Consider the following 25,378-nt stretch of genomic DNA (forward strand, 5'->3'; position numbering starts at 1 on the left):
CCGGCTCACTTCTAAACAATCCCAACGACGCCATGTCTAGCAGGACCGGGTCCCATCCCGGCCCGACATGAGCACAGGGCGTCACTGGAGGTGCATTAAGTAGCGCTTTCTACGCATCCCCGTTCGTCGCCTGCGGACGGAGGCCTCGTCGGTGGCCTCCTCATTTCTTTATAACCTAGCTTAAGCCATTAAGGTCTTAAAAATTCTGAAGTTTTTTTTTTTTACTTTATGCGAGAGTCGTATATTACTGGTTCATTAGGTAGACTTCGTTTATTTCGGTTAAAATAAAAGAAATTACATATAATATTACATTAAAATAAAGAATTAAAGAAAAACTATTTAACATTTACTTAGAAGCTTTGTCTTACATACAATTTTTAATTAAAAAAAAAGTATAAGTTATTAAACTACAATAAATACTGTAAATAAATAATTAATAACTACAATTATTAATAATATTTACATGTTAAATTTTTGTAATTTCACCAAGTTATGTTTAACGTGTCTGAATGGATTTCTTTTTCTGTATTTTCTTGGATGATACATTTTTTTATCTTTATTCTGTTTTAATAATTGATAAACATCTAAGTGCTCTATGTTTAGGTTATTGTGTCCCACCAGATCTTTTAACTGAGATTGAGTAAGTACATATACGGGTTCAATGGCAGTCTGGAAACTTCCCAAACTAGAAACCGTTGGATATTCAATTTTTGGCGGGAAGTAAGCTTGAGGTGGACTAAAAGTATGCGACGAATCGTAAAATGGTACACCGTAAGATGTAGCGGGCGGGGAACTGTGAACTCGCGCAAAACTAGACAAACTTGGACGTCGGCGGAAATGTTTAAAGTTATGTGTGAAACCTTTCTGGTAGCTAGACGATGGAGCATAAGTTTGATAAGAATTTAAATTCGACGGCCCAAAATCGTAATCCTCCGAATTAAAGTCGTCATAATTATCATAATCATCTTCCTCATAAAACGATTCATAACTTTTACTAGGTTTCCTTACTTTTATCGGCTCATAGTAATCACCATAGTCTGTTGCTTCACCGATCGGAAAGTCAGACGTTAGAAAAACGTTGAAATCGCTTCCGCGGTTCTTATTAAACGGATTTCGTCTTATAAGGGCTGCGGACGTAGGCGCGTGTGTACTATTTGTGGTCGTTGATTCTACCGACGTTTTTTCATTAGGCAAAAGAAATGGTTCGGTTTCTAGTTTGGAACGTTTAGTGCGGACTTTATTTAGTTTTTTATTTGCTACTTTGAAATTTATACTTACGTCATCTTCTCCATAGGCTGAAGTTTCTGTGCCATCTTCAGCTAAATGTTGGACTCCAGTAGGTTGGGCGTTGTGGTGTAAATACCTCTCAGTTGTTTCAGCGTCTGTTTCTGTTTTGTAGTATGGTTGATACGCATAGTTCAAGTACGCTGCACCGTTTTCTTTAAGATAGTTTACATGACTACCTGTAGCGTCATCACTTACAACCTGGCTTGCAACTTCTTCTTTGTAATAGTTATTCTTTTGTGTGGTAACAGGTTCAAATGTTGATGTTGCTGGAGGTACAGACTGGGCAAAGGCTATTGGTTTGGTATTTTTAGTGGGATCTTCAATGTCATCTATTTCTTCTGTTATAGGTTTGTAGTCTTGGTTTAGTGTGCTAGGTATGTATACACTGGTGTATTTTGTAGGATCTATATTTTGCGGGGCTGCCTGAGCTGAATCTTTTAAATAGAAATAAAAATCTACTGGAGTTTCTTTATTGATTTCTTCGTTATTGTTATCAGATCCTATTAGAGCGTTGAATTTTGTTAGCTGTTCTGTAGGATTCTTTGACAAAAGTGAATTAAGCGCTTCTATTTCTTGGACTGAATTAAATTTTTGTAAACTGTATTGTTTGGCATAAGTTTGTGGTGCTTCACTAGGGATAGCTTGTGTGTATAACTTACTTGATTCTTTCGTTTCAAGATGATTGAATCCGACATTTCCATCAGGTTTGATATTTACACCTTGACCGTAAGATACACCAGGTGTTACATATACAAACTGATATCTCTTTGGCTCCACATATTGACGATAATCAGCAGAACCGTAAGATCTGTGGTTCCTGCTTCTAGTGTTTTTTACTATCGCATCAGCTTTTGTGATCTTTGTTGGATCCAATCTTTGGCTAGATAGCCCTCTTCTCGGGACTTCTTTTCTTTGATTTTGAATTTTGTTTGATGAATTCGAAGGTTCATTTTGGACTGCTTGAGTTGGTTTATCATTATTACTTTGCACTCGCTTATTTTGTCCTCTCTGTCTCAATGGACGACCTCGAGGGGTGGGTTGAGTGACCGGAGTATTTTTTAACGTTGCCTGCTGTTCTTCTAATTCTAATTGATGGTTTTCCTGTGACTCGTGATACGCTTTCATGTAGCTATCGATGATTTGTGGACCTTTCATCCATCTTTGCAGTTGAGCTTTGTGTTGTCTGACCCTTTCAGCATTAAACATAGCTTGTTGATTACTCGCGTGTAATCTTGCATTTTGTTGTGAGTTGCCAGCTAAAGGGTTACCATACGGTAATATTCCAGGATTATTTGTAAATTTTGGTTTGTCATCTATCCTAGCTTGTTCGTTGACTACTTCATATACAGGTCTAGCGTTCGCTTTGGTAGCTGATAATGCTAGTTGTGATATGAGAAGGAGAATTGTTGCGACGAATATGAGATGATGATTTTCTTGCGGCATTTTGTCTGTAAATAACATAAAAATTTCATTATTACTACAAATATAATGAGTTAATGTTTCAGAAATAAATTTTGTTTCGAATATTTAGAATGATTGTTGGAATTATATATTTTTAATTTTATATTTATTTATTACTTCTATTATATTAACTATTATTTATTATTACCAAATCATGTAACTATAACTTTGGTAGTCAAGTTTCAGAGTAATTTTTATACTATTTATTTTTTGTGTACCGAGACATTGGGGAATTCTAAACATTTTTCATATCATATAAAAAACCGACACGATGAATTGGAAATACAGGTTCGACCCCCGCTGGAACGGTCGATTTTTGATTATGATATTAAAAAATATTTTTTATATATTCCGAGCCGATAGAAGTCCCTAATATCATTCTATACATATAATAAAACTGTAACAGCTCCAAGTCTGTACATTAAATGTTGAGAAAAAAAATTGAATGCAATTAATGATCAATACTAAAAAAAAAAACTATATTATTTTCATTTTTGCCAGTCTTAACTTAGCCGCGTATAATGCTGCAGCTACTAAATTAATTTGAATGATACTTGGCACGATTTAAGACTGTTTTGTTTTGACAATTTTAGTTTGAACTAGAGTGAGGTTACGTATAAACTAATTACAATTAACAATTTATAGAAAGCAGATGAAGTAACGAGAGTTAAAAAGCTAACTATCCAATAGCACCTCTCTTTGACATGGGATTGTAAAGAGGGTCAACCAAACAGTAAATTTCGTTTAAACCGCCCACTTTCTCTCAGTCACGTCGTGTTCGCGGTCACGATCGTGTTAATGCCAATTAAGTAACTGACCGAGTAATTTATCGTGTATTACGTAATGTGCAAATTAACTGGAGTGAAAACATAATTGAGTTAATAAAGCGGATTTTGTATAAAGATCTCTTTCGAAATGAACTAAAGTGTTCGCATAGTTTTCTGTATCTGTATGTATCATTCATGGATATTTTTTTAAGAGAGCATGTAAAAGAAGGCCTGATAGCAATCGTTACTTTGGAAAGGGATATTGTCAGATGAACTGTGGTGGAGCAGCATAGTAGATTAATATTCAACTTTTAGCGAAGAGCAGGATTTAAAATGTTTTAATGAATGTCTTGGCAGTCATTTTCGAATGGCTAGAAATATGTATCCTGAACAAAGAAAGAATTAGTTAAACAGGTGCTGTATTTGTTTCAAAGTTCATTCTCAGTAGTAACAGAAACACATAAACTGACTATTATAAAATTAGTTGTGCTAATCCGAGTTTGAATCACTGGGTCAATTTTAAAATAGATTTAAATCATATACATAATATAATGACATCTTTTACATAAAAACCTCTTTAATCTCACAAACTATAAATTAAAACTCTAAGTTATATTGCTGATGATGATGAATAAATTTCTGTTCTATAAACTGTCTAATGGATATTTTTAAACAATTGTTTCAAGCTGATTGAGGTAGTACACAGCAGGAAGCGTTCTGGTCGAAATCTGGATTAACAATGATCTGTTAAATAACAATGCTTTCAAACAGTGTTGTGTTCCTGTGGTGAATAAGTTGGACAGAGCTTCCGGAAAGGGTCGAGCGTAGGGTTGGTAGCACGCTTGCAATGCAATTCTGGCGTTGTAAGCGTTTATTGGCTACGGTAAAAGCTTACAATACTAAGTAATTATATATAGTAACTAATAATATATAGTATAATAGTAAGTAATAATATATAGTAACTAATAATATATAGTATAATAGTAAGTAAGTTAGTACTTGAGATGTACGTTTGTTTTTCAACCTAGTCGTATAAAAAAGCTTCTTGTTTAAAATCTTCCCACTAAAATGTATTTGTTTTAAGGTATTTTTATTTTAAACTAGCGACCCGCCCCGGCTTCGCATGGTTTCAAAAACTATCAGGGTTCCTATATTATGCTTGTTTTATACATATAAGCCTTTCTCTGGAATCTCTATTTACTAAAGAAAACCGCATCAAAATCTTTTGCGTAGTTTTAAAGATCTAAGCATACAGACAGCGGGAAACGACTTTGTTTTATACTATGTAATGATTACACGGGAACAGACTGATTGCTCTAAGCATAATATAGCCAAATATAATAGGAAATCAACAGACATTTTTTTGGCAATTAAATTTCAGCCAATAACAAATAATAATACATGTAGTTTTTAATTAAGATTGTCATTTGTAATTTGCATGATAGTAATTTGTTCAGGTGTTATAAGAAATAAATTAACCTTTATACTAACGATGATTAGACTTTATTGCATTTGCTTATAGATACGAAATAGACACGATCTTTACCCATCTGTTTAATGGATAAAAACCAAATTATTATCTTCTTTAGTATGTTAAAGGTAAATCGCGAAAGGGCAGGCTGGAAAATTCCTATCTAGGTTATATTATATTCAGCAACTGCCATTCAAACCAGACTTAGCAGGCAATCCTATGCCAAAATGAAGCGGCGCTCATTTTGATGTATGATTTATTTATGAAACATATGGGTGAATCTAACTTTAGCAATATATATTAATATGCGTGTTTATATCTGCCAACATAGTGGTTATGTCAGGTAAATTGGATAACCTAATGTTTTAATTGTATTCTTAAAACTCAGAGGTGCATTAATTTTTTTTTCAGTCAACCCTTTCGTAATTATTTTCCTAATATACTAAAATAAATAAATACAAAATAATTTTCACCCATTAAGCATGGGTGAAGTTCGTCTTTACTTTGGATCTCCTAATATAATTACATTTATAATTTAGACAAAATAAAAATGAACAGCTAAATGTTCTTAAGTACAAAAAAACTTGAGATTTCTGTCGTTTGGCTTATGTATGGATGGCTTATATATATATGGGATGGGATGCAACCTATTCAGACACGCTGGCCCCTTGCCATCTACATGGAATCAACAACAGAGCTGGTGCGGCTTGTTAAGCGGCTGAAAAAACTAAAGCATACAAATACAGGGGTCAAGGCTCTGAATATGATTTTGGTGTCGAGACCATTCGGTGTCGAGACCCTTGGTCCGTGGGGTCCTAGCGCTATAAGACTTTTTAAGTAAATAGCAAAAAGGTTATTCGATGTCACAGGAGACCGAAGAGCTGGCAGCTACTTCGGACAAAGAATTAGTCTAGCTATTCAAAGGGGGAACGCTGCCAGTATCTTCGGAACCTTGTCTAAAGGGACTCCTTTTAATAATATTTTTTAGTTATTATATTATGTATATATATATATATATATATATATATATATATATATATATATATATATATATATATATATATATACTTAATTTTTTTTTATTTTAAGTAATTTATCTTATTATGACTACGATTAAATTATTATGACTAAGATTTAAATTGCTTATCACAATATTAGAATGGCATCTTTTAAATGTGCTGGCTGCATTAGTGATGTGGAGGAGGATGAGGCAATGCATTGCATGAGTTGCTGCGATTATTACCATTATGATTGTTTAAATATACCGAAGAAAACATTTCGCAGTTTTTCTGTAGCTCACAAATCTAAATGGGTATGTCCAACATGTCGCTCTAAAGAGCCTAAAACAAATAATACGAACACACCAGTTCGTTCAATTACTACTAATGCTGATGTACATGAAAATGTTACACTAAGATCGAAACCGACATCTTCAATTAATTGCACATGTATTTCTCCGGACATTATTAGAGAAATTATTCGGGATGAGTTGCGATCTGCTTTGGACAATCAGCTGCTTGAAATTAAAAACCAAGTAAGCGTATTTGAACAATCACTACAGTTTTTAAGCAATGAGTACGACAGTATGAGAAAGGAAATTGAATCTCAAAAGAGTAATTTGATCTCTTTACAAAAAGAAAATGACTTATTGCGCACCACAACCCGCGATATGGCGCAGCGTCTTAGTATGATTGATCAGCAGTCTCGTGCTAAGAATATAGAAATTAATTGTGTTCCTGAGCACCGCAATGAAAATATATTAAGCCTCGTTCAGCAGTTGGGTAAGGTTATAAATTGCCCTGTCAAAGTAGAAGATATTTTCTACTGTTCGCGAGTCGCTAAAATGAACACTAGTTCCACCCGACCACGGTCAGTGCTGGTTAGTTTCAGCAGTCCTCGTCTGCGAGACACCTTTTTGGCTTCATCGATCACATTTAACAAGAAAAACCCCAATGACAAATTGAATACCAGTCATCTTGGTATTGCTTCTGAGAAGGCGTTGCCTATCTACGTTGTCGAAAATCTAACGGCCGAAAATAAATCTCTTCACGCTGCAGCACGAATCAAAGCGAAGGAACTATCATATAAATATGTTTGGATTCGAAATGGTAGAATTTTTATGCGGAAATCTGATAATGCCAAATATGTTTTAGTTAAAGATACTCTTACATTGCAAAATTTGTCTTAGTTTGTTTGTTTTTTTTTTATTATTTTTTTTTTGCTTTTTTTAAATATAATTAAATATATATAAAGTAATGCTTTTGTGTTTGCGCTGGGCAAAAATTATTTAGTTTTCGATCGATTAAAAATTTATTATCAGAATGTTAGAGGTTTAAGGACAAAGACTGATGCTTTCTTTGCTAATTTGGTTTGTAACGATTTTGATATAGTTATTCTTGCAGAGACATGGTTGAATAGCAGTATATTTGACTCGGAACTGTTTGACCATCGCTATGTAGTTTATAGGAGAGACCGGGAGACATCTGGTTTTCATTGTAATAAGATTGGCGGAGGTGTTCTCATTGCTATTTCTAAAAATTTTAATTCTAAAAGACTTTCTGCTTATGAATCGAAGTGTGAGGATCTGTGGGTATCTGTCGAAACTATTAATGCTAATAACAGCTCTGAAGTGTTTATATTGGGAGCTGTGTATCTTCCGCCTCCTATCCAGAAACATATTCTAGAGCAATTTATTAATGGATCCAATTTTTTACTTGACAATTTCCCTAATAGTAAAATATTAATTGCTGGAGACTTCAACTTCAGTAATATCAGCTGGTCTAAGTCCGACTTTGGTGATAATTATATCTTTCAACCTGGCAGTAGCTTAATACACAGTATGTTTTCAGATTTTTTGACACTGAACTCTCTCATGCAATACAATGGTACGCTCAATTTTCATGAAAAGTGTTTGGATTTGATACTAAGTAATTCACCAGTAACTTCTGTTGCTTTAAATTCACAACCGCTGTCGATAATTGATCCTCATCATCCCCCATTGCAAATTAATTTTTCATTCGATATAGCACAAAATTTGACCTATAAATCTGATGTACGATTTTGTTTTTTTAAAGCTGATTATGAACGCGTGGTTTCGGAACTTAGCTCTGTATCTTGGGACGATATTATAAAGAATCTCGATTCAGTTGACGCTATGGTTTCCTTGTTTTATGAAACAATTAATAAAATTATTACCAAAATTGTTCCTAAAAAATCTACTATGAAATCTAAATATCCTATTTGGTATTCAAATAGCTTAAAAAGGTTATTAAAGGAAAAATATAAACTCAGAATCAAATTGCGTAATTATAATCATAATCCCCTCGACCTGATATCCTTCGAGCTGCTGAGGAAACGCTGCTTGAATTTACAATCACACTGTTTTAATAAGTACAAGGTTAGTCTTGAAAGTCTTTTGCGGTCTAATCCCAAGTTCTTTTGGACGTTCTATAAAGGTAAGAGAAAGGATAAAAGTAATTATCCATCACGAATGGAATTAGATGGTAAAACTGCTACTAATGGACCTGATATATGTAATTTGCTTGCGGAACATTTTTCTTCCGTATATAATAGCAATAATGTGGTTTCAAATAACTCTTTTCATGATTTTCCAGCTGGAAGTAATACATGCTTGAATAATATTTTTATTGCCCCTGATAAGGTATTAAATGTTTTGAAAAGAATGGATCCTCATAAAGGTGCAGGTTTTGACGGAATACCGTCGTTTTTTGTTGTTAAATGTGCTTCCGCTCTTGCATATCCACTTTCAGTAATTTATAATAAGTCACTATCATCTGGTACATTTCCGGCAGTTTGGAAGAGAGCTTTAATAGTCCCCTTGTTCAAAAGCGGTGATACCGAAAACGTTAACAATTATAGGCCCATTTCCATCCTATCAGTATTTGCCAAAATTTTTGAAAAACTTTTATGTCCTATTATCACATGGCACTTTAAACAGGTTATTAGTCCTCATCAGCACGGGTTTCTCAAGTGTAGATCAACATCGACAAACTTGGTGTCCTTTACAAACGCCATTTCCACGGCAGTTGATTCTCGCCAAAGCATCGATGCTATCTATACAGATTTCAGCAAGGCGTTCGACAGGGTTCCTCATACTATTCTTTTAAAAAAACTTTATGAATACGGTATAATAGGTGTTTTGCTAAATTGGTTTGAATCTTACCTTAACAAAAGAGAGTCGATTGTTGTTGTAAATGGCTATTTATCTAACGCATACAACGTGTCATCGGGAGTTCCTCAAGGTTCTCATCTGGGACCGATATTGTTCAACATATTTATAAACGATATAAATGAATGCTTTTTATACTCAAAAATATTCTTGTATGCTGACGATCTTAAGTTCTTTCGCATTATTTCTTCCCCCGATGATACTGATTTACTTCAAAGTGATTTGAATCGTCTCATGGATTGGTGTAATTTTAATGGTATGAGTCTAAACCATGAAAAGTGTCATGTCATGTGCTTTACCAGACATAAATTAGTGAGTCAAAGGGAATATAGTTTGAATCACTACACTTTGAAAACGGTACATTCTATTCGGGACTTGGGTGTAATGCTAGATAGTGAATTACGATTTAATAATCATATCGAAGGAATGTGTAGCAAGGGTTTCAAGAATCTGGGATTTATACTGCGGAATAGTAGCGAGTTTACCAACCCCCAAACTACTATAGCTTTATATAACGCATTCGTTCGCAGTGGGCTCGAATACTGTAGTGTTGTTTGGAACCCTTTTTACAATATTTATATCTCTAGATTGGAACGCATTCAGAAACGTTTTATGTGGCACCTTACTTTTAGATTTGGCTTAGCTAATAAGATACCGCATTATCGTGATAGATTGAGTCACTTTAATATGAACACTCTCGAAAGTCGAAGATGCTTGCTTGATAACCTGTTTCTGCATAAACTAATTAATGGTGTACTGGATTGTCCTGTTTTGCTTAGTTCTGTTTGCTTATCGGCACCTACTAAATGTCTACGTGTAAATAAACGAATGCTATTTTATTGTACCTCAGCTTGTTCTAACTTGGGCTATCAGGCACCTTTAAACAGGATGATGAGATCCTACAGCATTATTTCAAAAAATCTGGACATAGATATTTTTAACGACACAAATTTTAAATTTAAAATAATGATTAAATTGTATTTATCAGCAAAGTGATCAGTATTTGGTATTTTACAAATTAGTATTTTACAAATTATTTTACAAATTATTTCTTTTTAATATTTTGATTTCTTTTGTTCAATCTTTTAATGTAGTTAATTTAACTGTATAACACTATCTTAAGTTCTTGTCATATGTATGTTATTTATGTGTGTTATTAGTGTATGTTACCCAAATTTAATGAAGTTATCACCTATAATTAAAGTTACACTCAGACTCTACTGTTATTGTATATGTACTTGAAATTTGGTGTATACTTTGTTGGTGTTCTATAAATAAATAAATAAATAAATAAATAAATAAATATTTTTTTTTATAGTAATAACATATTAAATGTAATTTTTTTTATACATTTTTTACACAAACTACAATAATGTAAAGAATATCTAACCACTACTAGTAACATGTATACAAAAATAAAGTTCCAACCATCGCGTACTTGTATTTTCGTTCTTCCTTCTTACCACATAACAAGAATTTTCGATATTTACTTATATAAATTACAAATGTATTTTATAACAAAATTAACATTACATTACGTAACAGTATATACATCCTCAATGTAATTAGCGACCAGCTCATTTCCTCAACTTTCACTCACACACAAACGAGTCGTATGTCCGTACGTCCGTCGAAGACATCGGAACATAAAACTATTTAGAAATTGAGACGTTAAAATTACTTCCCGCGGGTAGTTCAACCTGTTTGAAAATATTTGTAAGGTTCGAAGACTTGCTTTTTTTTTCGAAGCTATTTTATACACTACAGACCCACCTGGTTTCACTTTTATTGAGGTAAGGCTGTAGTGATAAAAATTGAGAAAGGTATGCTATGGTTTGGTCATGTCGAGAGAATGAGTGAAGAACGATTGACGAAAAACTTGGATTTATTTTACAGCTTTCCTATTTGCCAATAACTCTTAAAATTTTTATTCCTATTGGTAGTTTGTACAAGACATGCTTGTTTTCATCCAACTGCTGTCTTTGAAATACACAGGCCGAAGACGGGCAGCAGCGTCTTCGGTGCGACAAAGCCAGCCCTGCGGTCACCAACCCGCCTGCCCAGCGTGGTGACTATGGGCAAAACACATGAGTTCACGTTACTTTTGGCGTAACCTTGTGGAGGCCTATGTCCAGCAGTGGACTGTACATATAGGCTGTAATGATGATAATGATGATATTTGTTTTCTAAAGTGTTGTGTTTGTGAAAATTTCTATTAAAATAAGGTTAATTAATTTTGTGTGTTGTTGCGTAGTCATTATTACATCATCGTATTAAATAAATTAATTCAAGCTAAACGTAATGATTAAAAATTCAATGTCACATAACTTTAAATGTCTAAGAAAAACATTCATTTACTTTCAATTAGTATTTATAATTGAATTTCAACTTTATTATTTATCTTAATTGCAATCTGCATTAAGATCTAAACAGGAACAGTGTTGCACGTGCTATTATTAATTAGATATTGAGCTGATTTTTTGAACAACAACGGGGATATATGATGACCGGGACCGATGGCTTAACGTGTTCTCCGAGGCACGGTAGGGAGACCCACAAGTACAGACGCGAACGGTTCGTCAAATAACAAGTTCAACCAATATAATTTTGTTAGTATGAAAGTTATAATAAAATCTCATTTAACTATTAAACTGATGTTTGCAATTGCATTTTTTAAGTCTCTGTGGGTTTTATTATGAACTAGCTGTGCCCTACAGTTTCTTCGCAATCATTTGGGAAAATATTATCCTCAAATTAATGCGGCTTATATAATAATTTAGTGTAACTGCACTTGCATATGACATACTGAGGCTATATTCCTCCTCGTTAAATGAACTAAGATATTACACCTTTGTATAAAAACACAGTTTATACTTTTTTTTTTATAAAGAGTAACTGCGGAGTTTCTTTCCGGTTCGTCTCTGCAGAATTGCATTCCGAACCGATGGTAGCTTTACTTTTAAAGATAATTAAAATTTTAATTTGTCAAATGATCATTCGAAGCCTATTTGAATAAAGTTATTTTTGATTTTGATTTTGAACTATCCAACACAAAAAAAAATCTTCGAATTCAAACCATTATCTAGTTCCTGAAATAAGCGTGTTCAAACAAACAAATTGTTTTGTAGTATTAGTATAGATGAAATTAATATGTATGTATGCATGTAGATATGACAATTTGGCGTGTACTTTTTGTAGCGGTTTGTTAGGCAATTGTTCTAGATATTTATTTAGTGAATATCGAATTCAATTTTGATTTTTTTTCTTTTTCATGTTTAATTGTTACATACTGGTGTAATAATTGAGGTCTTATTGTTTATTTTTGAAACAAATTATTTTAAAGGCGATATAGCACAGTGATCAGACATGTGAGGCGAGACTAGTTAATTGCGAATTCAAAACTACTGAGATTTCTATTTTCTGAATTTGTCCTTCCTTTCTTTCCGTCCCGTCCTAACTTTGTCTCATGTTCAGTGAAAAATGGAAAAGTAAGTTATATGTTTCAGAGTGCCTAGTGCGAGTTTTGTTTAATCCGTCTCGCAATAATGGGCGTAAACTTTAACTTCATTTTGTATGGGAAATTCGGCATTTCAACCTAGTTCTCGCGTTTGCCGCTAGATGACTCTGTATCGATGGTATCGTATACTATTCTTTATCGTCTAGGCTGCACTGTTTAAATTCCCATACAAAATATAATTCACGTATGAACGCATTTCTGTCATGTTTCTGCGAATAAAACTCGCACTATGCACTCAGAATTGTGAATATTGCAACTCGTATTGTAGAAGTATTGCGTCTCATCATCATCTCTCCGCCCTTATCCCTCTTATTTAGGGTTGGCACAACATGTTTTTCTTTTTCATTCCTCTCTATTACTCGTCACTTCAGCGCTTACTCCTTTCTTTCTCATGTCCACAATCATACAAAAGAAGAGAAGAAAGATGAAAGAAGTATTGCGTCTCAAACCTTCTTCATCTTTCATCATTTCAGCCTATTGCAGTCCACTGCTGGACATAGGCCTCCACAAGTTCGCGCCAAAAATGCGTGAACTTATATGTGTTGCCCATACCGCAGGGCTGGCTTTTTCGCACCGAAGACGCTGCTGCCCGTCTTCGGCTGTGTCTTTTAAAGCCAGTGGTTAGATGGTTATCCCGCCATCGGTCGGCTTCTTAAGTTCCAAGGTGGTAGTGGAACCTTGTTATCCCTTAGTCGGTTCTTACGACACCCACGGGAAGAGAGGGGGTGGCTATATTCTTTGGTGCCGTAGCCACAGAGCACATTCTTTAACTTCTTCATCTTTATGAACCTTCAATCCTCCTCTCTTTAGCGTTCGCCTAGCTAAGGGACTAGTTCAATGCAGTAGATATAGCTCTAGCAATTGCGCGCTCGATTCCCGTTCATGACAAATATTTGTAGTCATAGATCATACTGATGTTTGTCAATAAGAAGTGACCTGAAGTTTGTGCGGACACCCGAACGGACAAATATATCTTTCTGGGAGCAACCGAATTAGAGGTGCTTAATATTTACAAAGAAGTATGTTAATTGTGAGACTTTTAATTTAAAAAATAAATAAGTAAAGAATATAACTTTCTTTTAATAAAAACTTCTTTTAAAAGTACGTCAAATCTTATCACAATCAAAAAAAAAAATTCGATGTTTAAAATTAAAGATACTAAAGGTATTGTCTATTGACAATTCTCAAATTAAAACATTATCTGTACCGAGAACACAGATTCTAATCTATTACAGAACAAAGACACGAAGTATAATTATAAATATACAAAAACTCCGTGAGACAGAAATTCGTGGAGACCATTGTGTCATTATACAATGTTTTAGAGTTCCGTAGTGATGTAAAGAAACTGACTGTATGTACATTCGAGTGGCAAATTCAGTTAATTAGTGTTTTTTGTTCCAAATTATAAATATATTTTACATAGCTACGCGAGATCTTCCAATCTTATTATAGGCTAATAAATATTTGTGATTTGGGTAACAGCCGATTGATATGTACTCATTTTTGTACATATAAATAATAAATGTACGTATAAAAAAAAAAAAAAAAAAAAAAAAAAATGGGTAACAGCCGATTGATATGTACTCATTTTTGTACATATATGTAAATAATAAATGTACGTATAAATTTATATTATCCCAGGATCGGGGTGGGAATCGAATTCACAACCCTGGAGCAATAGGTAGGGTCACTGTAACCTGCGGCAACAGGCTAGTCACGATAAAAATTAGCCAGTGTGCTCTTACTCGTAGTACAATTTATTCGACAAACTTTGTACGGCCATGTTTTTTTTTCTCATAAATAATTTGATATTTTAAAGTTATCTTTTATACGAACCTTATAACAATAATGAACACAAACAAAATGTATTCAATTTGATTCAGTTATTCGGCAACTCCGTGCCACGACGTTTCATTTTTATTTATAAAGAAATGTATTTAACATTTAATAAAAATAAAATTTCATTCGGATATCGTAACACAGTTATAAAACATGTATTTTGATGGTCCATTAAAGTATCCATGTCAAATTGGTAATAAATAAATATTGATGTGGAAGTGAGCAATGAACTTGCTAATAAAAATCAAGCCAGTTGCACTGATAACCAGTATTTTGCACAATTCAAGGTTAAACACAACTACATACATAGCTATTTATTAGAAATGTATTTGAAGTTGCAATACCTATTAATATGGAGATAAATAACAATCAGTCAAATACAAGCAGTACTATAGACGTACAAGCTCAGTTACGAGTATAGACCTATTTAGTGTCTAAACTACTGTTTTCTATTTGAATGATATATTTTGTCTTAGAAATTGTATGTCATATAAGTGGATTCGTTTAATGTTTCTTACATGTAATCCACGATTAATCCAGACGTTACAAATATTGATACAAACGACAGACGAAGATTTTAATTTCGTTGAAACTTCGAAGAAAATATTTATACTAACCGACTTCGAAATAGGATGAGGTTCTCAATTCATTTTTTCGTTCATCATAACTTTTTACTTTTACCGATGTTGATGATTCTAACTACTACTATACAATACGAGTCCTAGAGTCTTAGTATGCTTTAGCCTTAGCCTAAGACATTTCTAAACAGCTTTGATTCTAATCTAGTATGCTAGTAGGTCGCTTAGACCGAACATAAAATCATCATATCAAAAATTTCGATCTGTCGGGTACATCGTTCCATAGCTTAATTGTCTAGAGCATCGACACGATTAGTCGGAGATGCAGGTTCGATCCCCGCTGGAACGGTCGATTTTTGATATGATATTAAAAAATGTTTAGTATACTAATCATTTTGACACTCCTGTGACAGTGACGTTGCTAGAATCGCTGTAAGTCTCATAGTATTGATGTTCATGATAACTCTGAAACTTTACAAACTTATATTTTTAAACAGGCTATCAATCAACCATCTATTTGTAAAACATTTCCATTCGCATATTACATAAAACCACGTGATTTGTAAACGTAACGATATTTACGACAAGCTTGTAATAACTATGATTATATATGTATTTCCTTATCATATAATATGTTTTAACATTTCATAGACCAGTTCCATTACAAGGCCTCTCTTGTAAAAGTGTAATTCATTCAAAGAAAAATGTCGATAGGTCATATTTTAAGGTCAACTTATCCCTGCCCTTACCTAAATTAATCCTAATAAATTATTATCCGACGCCGCGTTGGCGCAACGGTTATAGCCATGGATTGTATCTGTTGCGCTAGCGGTTGCGGGTTCGATCCCTGCACATGACAAAGTTTGTATTGGCCCTGGTCTGGGTGTTTGTGCAGTCCTTGTAGGTCTCCCTACCGTGCCTCGAAGAGCACGTTAAGCCGTCGGTCCCGGTTGTTATCATGTACACCTGATAGCGATCGTTACTCGTAGTAGGTATATATATCCGCCAACCCGCATTGGAGCAGCGTGGTGGATTAAGCTCTGATCCTTCTCCTACATGGGGAAAGATTCCTATGACCAGTAGTGGGATATTACAGGCTGAAGCGTAAATTATTATCCGTTGGTGGGGTTGATAGTGACACTGCTTTCCACTCGAAAGGTTATGTGTTTGATTCACGTCTCGTGTCTAGGTATAATATTCATATATGTCTAGCTTTTACCCGCGGCTTCGCTCGCATTGAATTTTTTTAAATTATAAGTATCTTATGTTACTTCTTATAGCTCCAAGAATATGTGTGAAAAGTTTCAAGATGATCGGTTAAGTAGTAGTGAAAGCGTAACAAACAAATGTACATTCACATTTATAATATTAGCAGAGATTTGGTATACTAAAATATTATACAGGAGTACATGTTGTATTTTGTAACGGTTTTTTGCAGTATTAATGGATTTTATTTAATTTAAGATTTCTTAAACATGCATGTTTGAATGATGTGTCTGACCAATTACTATTACGGGTGTATTTTTTTTTAAATTAAGAATTATTGATTAATTTCACGCTATTTCCTACGGTTTGTTACACACTTCCGTGTTACGTCTCGGTTGGTTTGTTACACCTTTGTGTCTTTAAATATACAATTATCCAATAATTCTTAGACTTTTAGTTATTTTCCATTGTATAAAAACTAACCATAAAATGTATAAAATAATATTTAATACAGAATATCATATTCCAGATTTATAAAATTACGTTTTACTTTTGTTTTGTTAACTGAAAAATTTACATAACATTGAATAATGCTATCTCTATTATCATTTTAGATTTCCAAAATAATAAGTAAACAGTATAAAGTAACTATTGCGATTCTTCTAACAAAAATTGGTTAGGGTTGGTTTTGTACGTTTGTTAGTCTATACTATAATATCTATAATATAAAAATGAGTCGCTGAATGTGTTGCTAAGCGCAAAACTCGAGAACGGTTGGACCGACTTCGCTAATTCTTTTTTTAAAATATTCCTTGAAGTACGAGGATGGTTCTTACGGAGAGAAAAATTCTAAAAAAAAAAAAAAATTTAAATTTCCTGAAAAAGTCTAAAAACAACACTTTTCTATACTCCCATACAGAAGATTTGTGATAATACTTAAAAGTCAATTTGAACTTTAATACCATACGATAAAGTTTGTGTTAGGCGATACGAAGTTCGCCGGGTCAGCTAGTAATATTATAAAGCTGAAGAGTTTGTTTGTTTGTTTTCTTGAACGCTCTAATCTCAGGAACTACTGGTCCGATTTGAAAAATTCTTTCAGTTTTAGATAGCCTATTTATCGAGGAAGGCTTTATAATATTTTAGTATCTCTTTTTTCTTAAATTAACGTGGATAAAACCGCGGGACATATCTAGTTATGAAATAAAATATTAGATATTGTATTATAGCCTTAGTGTTGTATAGGTCGTTTACTGATTAATCTACCATGTCATTCTTATCATTCAATCACAGATCTATAAAGCTATTTACAGAATATCCGAACATACCGGAAAGTAGTAATAGCATTAATTTCGCTTATATAATGTAGAAAAAAATAATGCGTCATATTTTTGAGTTTATGGATATCATTTGAAAAGCTTATTAAACATTATACAAATTTAATAAATATCTAAACAGTACACACACGGTCGTCTGTTCCTAAAGTAAGCAACTTAAGGCTTGTGTTATAGGTAACAGTCGATTGGTATAGCTACTTTTTTTTTTCGATAAACATACTTATAAATTATACATATATAAATATATATATAACACCCAGACTCGGGGTGGGAATCGAACCCAAAACCCCCGGAGCAGAAAGCAGGGTCACTACAAACTGCGCCAACGGGCTAGTCAATTAACATATCACAACTTAAGAACTAAATATTTACAGATAATTATGGTACAAATCATGTTCACGTGGAATTGTGTCAAGAATGCTGGCAGCATTTCCCCGTTGAATCACTATGCGAAAAAAAAATACCTTGGAAAAGCTTGTATACATTTGCTAAGTTGGAAGGATATTTTAGCTGTATCTAAATGACATACCGCTTCCTATTAGAGCAAAGATTATGTTATATCATCACCATCATCATCATCATCATCATTTCAGCCTATCACAGTCCACTGCTGGACATAGGCCTCCACAAGATCACGCCAAAAATTGTTTGAACTCATGTGTGTTACCCATAGTCATCACGCTGTGCAGGCGGGTTGGTGACCGATTATATTATATAATATATATTGTATTATATATATATTATATTATATATTATTATGTATATAATTTTTTGGATAGTATTGGATACCATTACCATGCTAAATTTGTAATTTCATTATACCATTAGGGCCTGTTTTACCACTTGTGAATAACGCTATTTGACGTATGACAGTATCCGAGAGTTAACAACTTTGATTCAATACTCCTTTACCATCAAATTCAACTATATTTATGAGATATTTCTATTCGCATATATTAATTTTAAAGTTGTAGTTTATTGGTTGAGGAGAAACAGGTCCTACTGGCCTGTCAAAGTCTGTTTGTATCGTCATCCGTCAAATAGCCGTTACCTAAAGCTGGTGAAACTGGTCCTTGGGTGGCAAAAAAATTTCCTGACTACTTCATGGTAGGTAAACGTAATCTATGAACGCTTGCTATACCAAGAGTATTCTCCTGCTAAATTACTCTCTCCATAAACACAATTCTAATTGAAGGCATTAATACTTAATTATGATTCGTATTTTTTAAAAATTATATCATTTTATTCAGGTTTCTTCAATTTTTTTAACAATACGATACAATAACAATATGCAGAACCTTATAGAGAGTAAAATGGAACGTACTTGATCAAGTTTGCTATTTCTCATGTATAGTTAAAGCGGCGACTGTATTGTCCGTGAACGTTGGGTAAAACGATATTGAATGGGTAATTTGCTTTGTTGTCACTGGGCTGACGACGTAATGACGCAGACTTTGAAAACAATTTTGATCGTAATTTTTTTTTTACGGGCTTAATGCATACATATGACTGTCCTTAAGGTAGGCAGCTTAATGACTTTGCTTAACTCTCAACTGATATACCCATATATTAATTTTTGGTAATGATAATTGGTATATAAATAAATGTAGGTACATAATATTGGACGCAGACTGGTGGAATAAGCGGTAGGCTAGTATAATAGAAAATAATAGACGTTATTTTGATGAACCTCAAAACAAGAACTAAAACTTATATAAGACAAGGTTTATATTTTAAATTCGGGTCAAATAATTCTAATCTTAATATATTTAAATTTAATAAATAAATTGTCTTTTCTACAGATACTACAACAAAGTCGAAAAGATTAAACGGAATTTTTTTACAGTATTTTTTAAGTACTTATTACAGGTCATTGTGAAATATGTTTAACATCATATTAAAGCAAAATTTTCATCAAATATTATATAAAAAAAAAAACTAAAAGTATCATCAGTAAAAACTAAAAATATATCAGTAATTTTTCAAATTTATTATTTACTAAATGACCCGGTAAACTTCCTATCTCCTACATATATTTGTAAACAATATGGACAAATGACTTTCTGAACGCACCTATAAATATTTGACAACCAAGCGACATTTTTTTATTTCTTAAAAGACAAAAGACATCAAATGTTTCACAGCCAGGAAAATTTTATTTAATTTATTCTAAATTCTACATTCATTCATTTTTGTATAAGAAAATTAAATTGTCATTTTTAGTCTATTTCGTTACTTATTATGTTTCTCACCGTTTAAACTTTTTCTGAACTTCCACAAATATTTCCACAGTCCATAGTTCATAGTTCCATTCTCGAGTTTTCGCGAGACAAACGAATAGAATTTTTAAATATATATTAATTTATCAAATGAAATTAAAATTTGCGAAAATAATATAATCCAATAAAAGCATCAAAACCACTAAAAAAAAAAAACGAGTGTGCTTTAGGACACAAGACTGAAGTAAATCTTACGAAACGTAACTCTCTCTTTCTATCTTCATTATCTTATATCTCCCTCTCAACTTCCGTTCACCTCGCCCGATCACACTTTTCGTAATGCTCTCGTCTCGCATTCACCAGCCTACTTCACAAGTTAAGCGTGCGTAAATTAACTTTTCGTCAAAAATTCAAATAATCTATAGTTCTGCAAAGCAAACCGCAGTACGAAGTTAGTATTACGTTTAAAGCTATTTTATATTACCAAATTGTAAGTGATTTACTATTCATAGAGTTCCGAACGGAAGATACTATATGGAAATTAACATTGCATAATCTGTTATCTAACTGTCGTAACACTTCCTGTTTCAAAGATGGCCAGTTTCTCTTAGACACGAAATTGACTCAGTTGCCAAATTCGGTTTTTTAATTGTTTTCGGAGTTAAATTTTTTATATTGTAGATTCATACATTATTTATGTTTCTTATTATGCATGTTGTTATTAAAAACAAATCAAATTATTATTTATAAACAGAAGATTCAAAAGGGGTTTTATGCCTAGTTACTTTAAAGCAATTTTTGATTTGATTTTATGGCGTTTTACTTATTATATATATATATATATATATATATATATATATTGGCAACCCACCCCGGCTTCGCACGTATACAATGTTGATACTATCAACAACAAAAGTTACGTTAGAAATCTCTAAAATTATCTGTGTTTCTCTACCATAGTATGCATGTATTATACATATAAACATTCCTCTTGAATCACTCTATCTATAAAAAAAACCGCATTAAAATCCGTAAGCTATCTTAGGGACAGCTGACCGTGTGTGGACGTTAAAATATTTAATTATATTAGTAGAAATGTCTCAGAAAGGAAACCAGAAAGCATCACCTGTTTATTATAACTAAAAACATAACAAATAAATATTATGATTTATGGAAGTAGTTTAGTTTTACTTTCAAGAATATTCATTTAAGTACATAATTATGTAACAATTTATTTAAATTTTAAATTAGTTATTTGAAAGATCGTGTTATCCTAGGCCTTGATTGTGTATGATGTAATAAAAAACAGGACACGATCACGTAACGGTGCGGATGCGACAATGCTAGCGTCATTCTGACAGCGAGATAAGTACCAATTTCGAGCGTGTTTGTCGCCGTATTTTCCTTTTACTTGATTGTGATCAAGTGTATATTCAATAAAAATAAAAACTGCAATAATTTAACTTTACTAACATTATTATAAAGTCTACAAATAATTGGTGACATCTGGTGTTGATGCTATGTCCTTTCCACTGAGTCTTCTCGGCATTTACTCCTACGCACTTTAATAGCACCAGTTCCTTACACCTTAGAAGCCTGTTTCTATATTCAAATGATTGGCGAATAAACACCATGAACAATTCTCAATTTAAAACGTAGTCTTTGTAATTTATTCATTTGTAAACAAAACGAGTCTATTTCTGAATATAGGAACTGGGCACAATAGAATGTCTTGTGCTCGTATGTCTATTTCATCCGGAAAAAAACAAAGAATTAGGGAATTTTGAATATCATATCAAAAATTGACCGTTCCAGCGGGGATCGAACCTGTGTCTCCGACTGACCGTGTCGGCGCTCTAGCCAATTAAGTTATGGAACGATGTACCCGCTAGATCGAAATTTTTGATATGATGATTTTTATTTTCGGTATAAGCCTAATGTGTAATTCCTAATAAAATCGTACATAAAGAATTAGGGACTACTCTATGCATACAAATTGAATAAATAATTAGTACCTAGTAGAGATATCGCAAAAATGAACGCTTTTTTGAATTTCAACTCAAAAGATATCAACAAGATTAAGTTTTAAAATTAATAGACGACATATGAAGGCTTTATCACTTCATCATCAAATCATCACTTCAGCTTATCGCAGTCCATCGCCGGACATAGGCCTCCACAAGTTCGCGCTAAAATAGCGTGAACTCATGTGTTTTGCCCATAGTCACCACGCTGGGCAGGCGGGTTGGTGACCGATGAAGGCTTATGAATTATAAATACATATAAATAAATATAAATACTCGTATGTTTACTATAATTATGTCTGAATGGCATATTTCAACTGGTCAAAACGGTGTTCTCATTTAGTTTGACTTAATTTCTCAAAAGCTTTTACAATTTATTTGTTAACTAGCGACCCGTACGGGTTTCGTACGGATGCAATGCTGATACTAAATATAAAATACATTAGAAACCTCTAAAACTATCAGTATTCCTCTACTATATTATGCATGTATCATACATATAAATGCCTAATCCTTCCTCTGGAATCACACTATTTACTAAAGAAAACCGCATCAAAATCAGTTGCGTAGTTAGATCTAAACATATAGACAGCGGGAAGCGACTTTGTTTTATACTATGTAATGATGATTATGATATCAAACGGATGTGCTAAAATATTTATAATTAAAACATCTACGTCTTTTACTAATTCCTCTTATAATGGAAAAGAAAGAAATATCCCATTTTAAGAAGTACAAAATAGTATAGACCTATAGAGTCCAGACCTTTAGTCAGAAATATCACATACTATAGTATAAAACATCACATACGTCTCATGGATATAGTAGTCATAAATATCAAATATGGACTATAGCCAAAGACATTATGTAGGCGAAGCTGGGATAACTAGTTATAGGTATTAGGTTATAATGTAGGTGAGTTCGTGTTAAAATTTACAGCAATGCTAGGTCAGACCGTTCAAGGTGCACAACTTTCCTTACTAAACTTTAACATTTCTGAACTTCAATTATTTTAATTCAATTGAAGGTTGTTACAATGCGTCCACTTGTGGGCAACGATGCCCACTTTTAAGAAGCTAAATCAAGTTCCAATTTAATTGCTAGATGCCTTTAAAAAATTTTGTAATTTGGTTTAAAAATCATGACTTAAAAGTTGCTTAAAATGCATAATTATTAACTTAAAACGATGACCGTAAGTTAAACTGTTTCGTTCAAAAAAGGAAGTTCTTAATTCGGATGTATTTTTTACGTGTGTTAACTCATAATTTTTTACTGGGTTAGCCAATTTTAATATTTCTTTTAAATGGAAAGCTCCTGAGGTGCTTGTCATGTGGTCACGATCAAGATCCGACGAGTACTTGTTTAGCCATCCCTAATAATCCGTATTTAATTGACAATTTTTTCGACTACCTATGGTGTATTACTTGTCGATGTAATCGAAGTCGGGTTTTTTCGATTCAAAGCAAAATAATATTATCACTTTACAAATTGTGTTTGCTCGCAAACGAAAAAAAAAACTGACTTCAATTACATCAAAAAGTAATACAACGTAGTTAGACGTAAAAATAGTCAAGTAAATACGTGTTATCAAAGATTACTCAAAAAATTGTAATCAGATCTCGATGAAATTTAAATGTGACCACAATTAAAAATCATCAAAATCGGTACACCAAGTGAAAAGTTATGCGGTATAATACAACGTAGGTCAACAAAAAAATAGTCAAGTGAAAACGCCTTATTAGATATAACTCGAAAAGTAGTAGTTAGATTTCAAATACTTAAATTTAAATGGGAAATGACACGCACCACCTTTCGATTACAAAAATTTTTAGCGAAATCGGTCCACCCAGTCAAAAGTTCTGAAGTTTCTACATAAAAAAAATACAATCGAATTGAAAACCTTCACCTTTTTTGGAAGTCGGTTAACAATAATTTTTTGAGGGATATTATATATTTTATTATTTTGTATTTAATAACTTACCCAAAATATATGTTAATTTAAATAAGCTATTGTTTTAAAAGAATGTGTTAATACATCTTTGTTTAAAGAAACGGAATTTAGGCGAACATCAGAAGACGTTATGAATGAAATTATTGTTCATTTGAACATAATGATAGGCAGTGAATGAATGATTGTCAAGTGAATGGTTGAATGAGCGAATGAGTCACTTATGAGATGAGCGATCAGGGATTGAGAAAGTAAATCAGTCCTTTAGGGATATGTTGTTGGAATGTATTTTTTAACCGACTTCAAAAAAAGAGGAGGTTACTCAATTCGACTGTATATATATTTTTTATGCATGTTCGGGGATAACTTCGTCGTTTATGAACCAATTTTGATAATTCTTTTTTTGTTGAAAAGGAGATATTCCAGGTGTGGTACCATAATAAGGAAACCAGAATCTGATGATGGGATCCCGGAGAAATCGAGGGAAACCCTTGAAAATCCGCATAAGTTTTTACTGGGTGTACCGATTTTAATGATTTTAAATTGAATCGAAAGTTGATGTTTATCATGTGGTCATATTTAAATTTCAACGAGATCTGATTACAACTTTTGGAGTAATCTTTGATAATGCGTATTTACTTGACTATTTTTTCATCTACCTACGTTTTATTACTTGTCGATGTAATTGAAGTCGGTTTTTTTCGTTTGCCAGCAAACACAATTATTTCAATATGTGTAAATTTACGTTTAGGAAATAATCTTATTATTGTTTTACTTACTAAATAAGTTTGTATTATAAATAATCGTAAATCGTGGTTCGAAATAAATTTTCATCAGTATATTATTGAACTATTTTCTTTAACTTAACGTATATATCGCTTATCTATTAAATTAGAAATGCACAATACATTAACTATTCCATTGCGTAGTACAATTACAATAAGTAAAAAAAAAAAAAAAAACACATTAGGAACGTATAAAAAAGTAATAAAATTGTTGTTAGTCATAAAAAAAAGTGTGTGTGTACTTATGTACGGACGTAAGAAGTTATATTACATTGGCTAGCTTACTTCACGTTGCTAGCTTCTTCGTTGACTAGCTAACTTCAGAGTCGGTTTTTTGTGACCGAGTGCGCGCGCATCGTAAAAATTTATTCTCATCATTAGTCCCTAGCGCGCCAACAGAAGTATAATTTCAAAAATAAACTTAATATCGACTCTATGTAAAAGTTACTTTAAATTAATTTAATAATAAATTAACGAGCAGATTATTCAAATGAATTTCGTACCAATTATAATAAATTAATACAACGTTTATTTTCATAATTTATTAAATAATATTATAACAGAAAATAAACAATAAAAATACTTACATAATATTCACATTCAAACCACAAAAAAAATATAATATTTAAAAATAAAAACTTATTTCCACATTTGGCACTGGCGTAACTACAAATTATAAATAAAAACACAAAAAAAAAACAAAACAAAATGGAGTCAACGCGTCTGTACGTAAAGGCTCACTGAGCA

General features: G+C 32.7%; 1 protein-coding gene across 1 annotated transcript; it reads right to left on the bottom strand.

Moving 5' to 3' along the window:
• Positions 1–419: 419 nt before the first annotated feature.
• LOC123667395 lies at positions 420–25,378 on the bottom strand. Its single transcript, XM_045601302.1, has 3 exons — positions 25,219–25,378; positions 2,276–2,735; positions 420–2,107 (listed from the first exon to the last, which is right to left on the bottom strand). Exons 2-3 carry the CDS (start codon positions 2,728–2,730, stop codon positions 460–462), a joined length of 2,103 nt encoding a protein of 700 aa, XP_045457258.1. The 5' UTR covers positions 2,731–2,735; positions 25,219–25,378; the 3' UTR covers positions 420–459.

Source organism: Melitaea cinxia, chromosome 28 (assembly GCF_905220565.1).
Source record: "Melitaea cinxia chromosome 28, ilMelCinx1.1, whole genome shotgun sequence".
NCBI lineage: Eukaryota > Metazoa > Arthropoda > Insecta > Lepidoptera > Nymphalidae > Melitaea > Melitaea cinxia.

Coding starts and splice junctions, on each gene's coding strand:
- LOC123667395 (XM_045601302.1), bottom strand. CDS start 2,730: ATGCCGCAAGAAAATCATCATCTCATATTCGTCGCAACAATTCTCCTT. Junction 2,108..2,275: donor AGAGGACAAAATAAGCGAGT/GCAAAGTAATAA, acceptor AAACACTAGAAG/CAGGAACCACAGATCTTACG.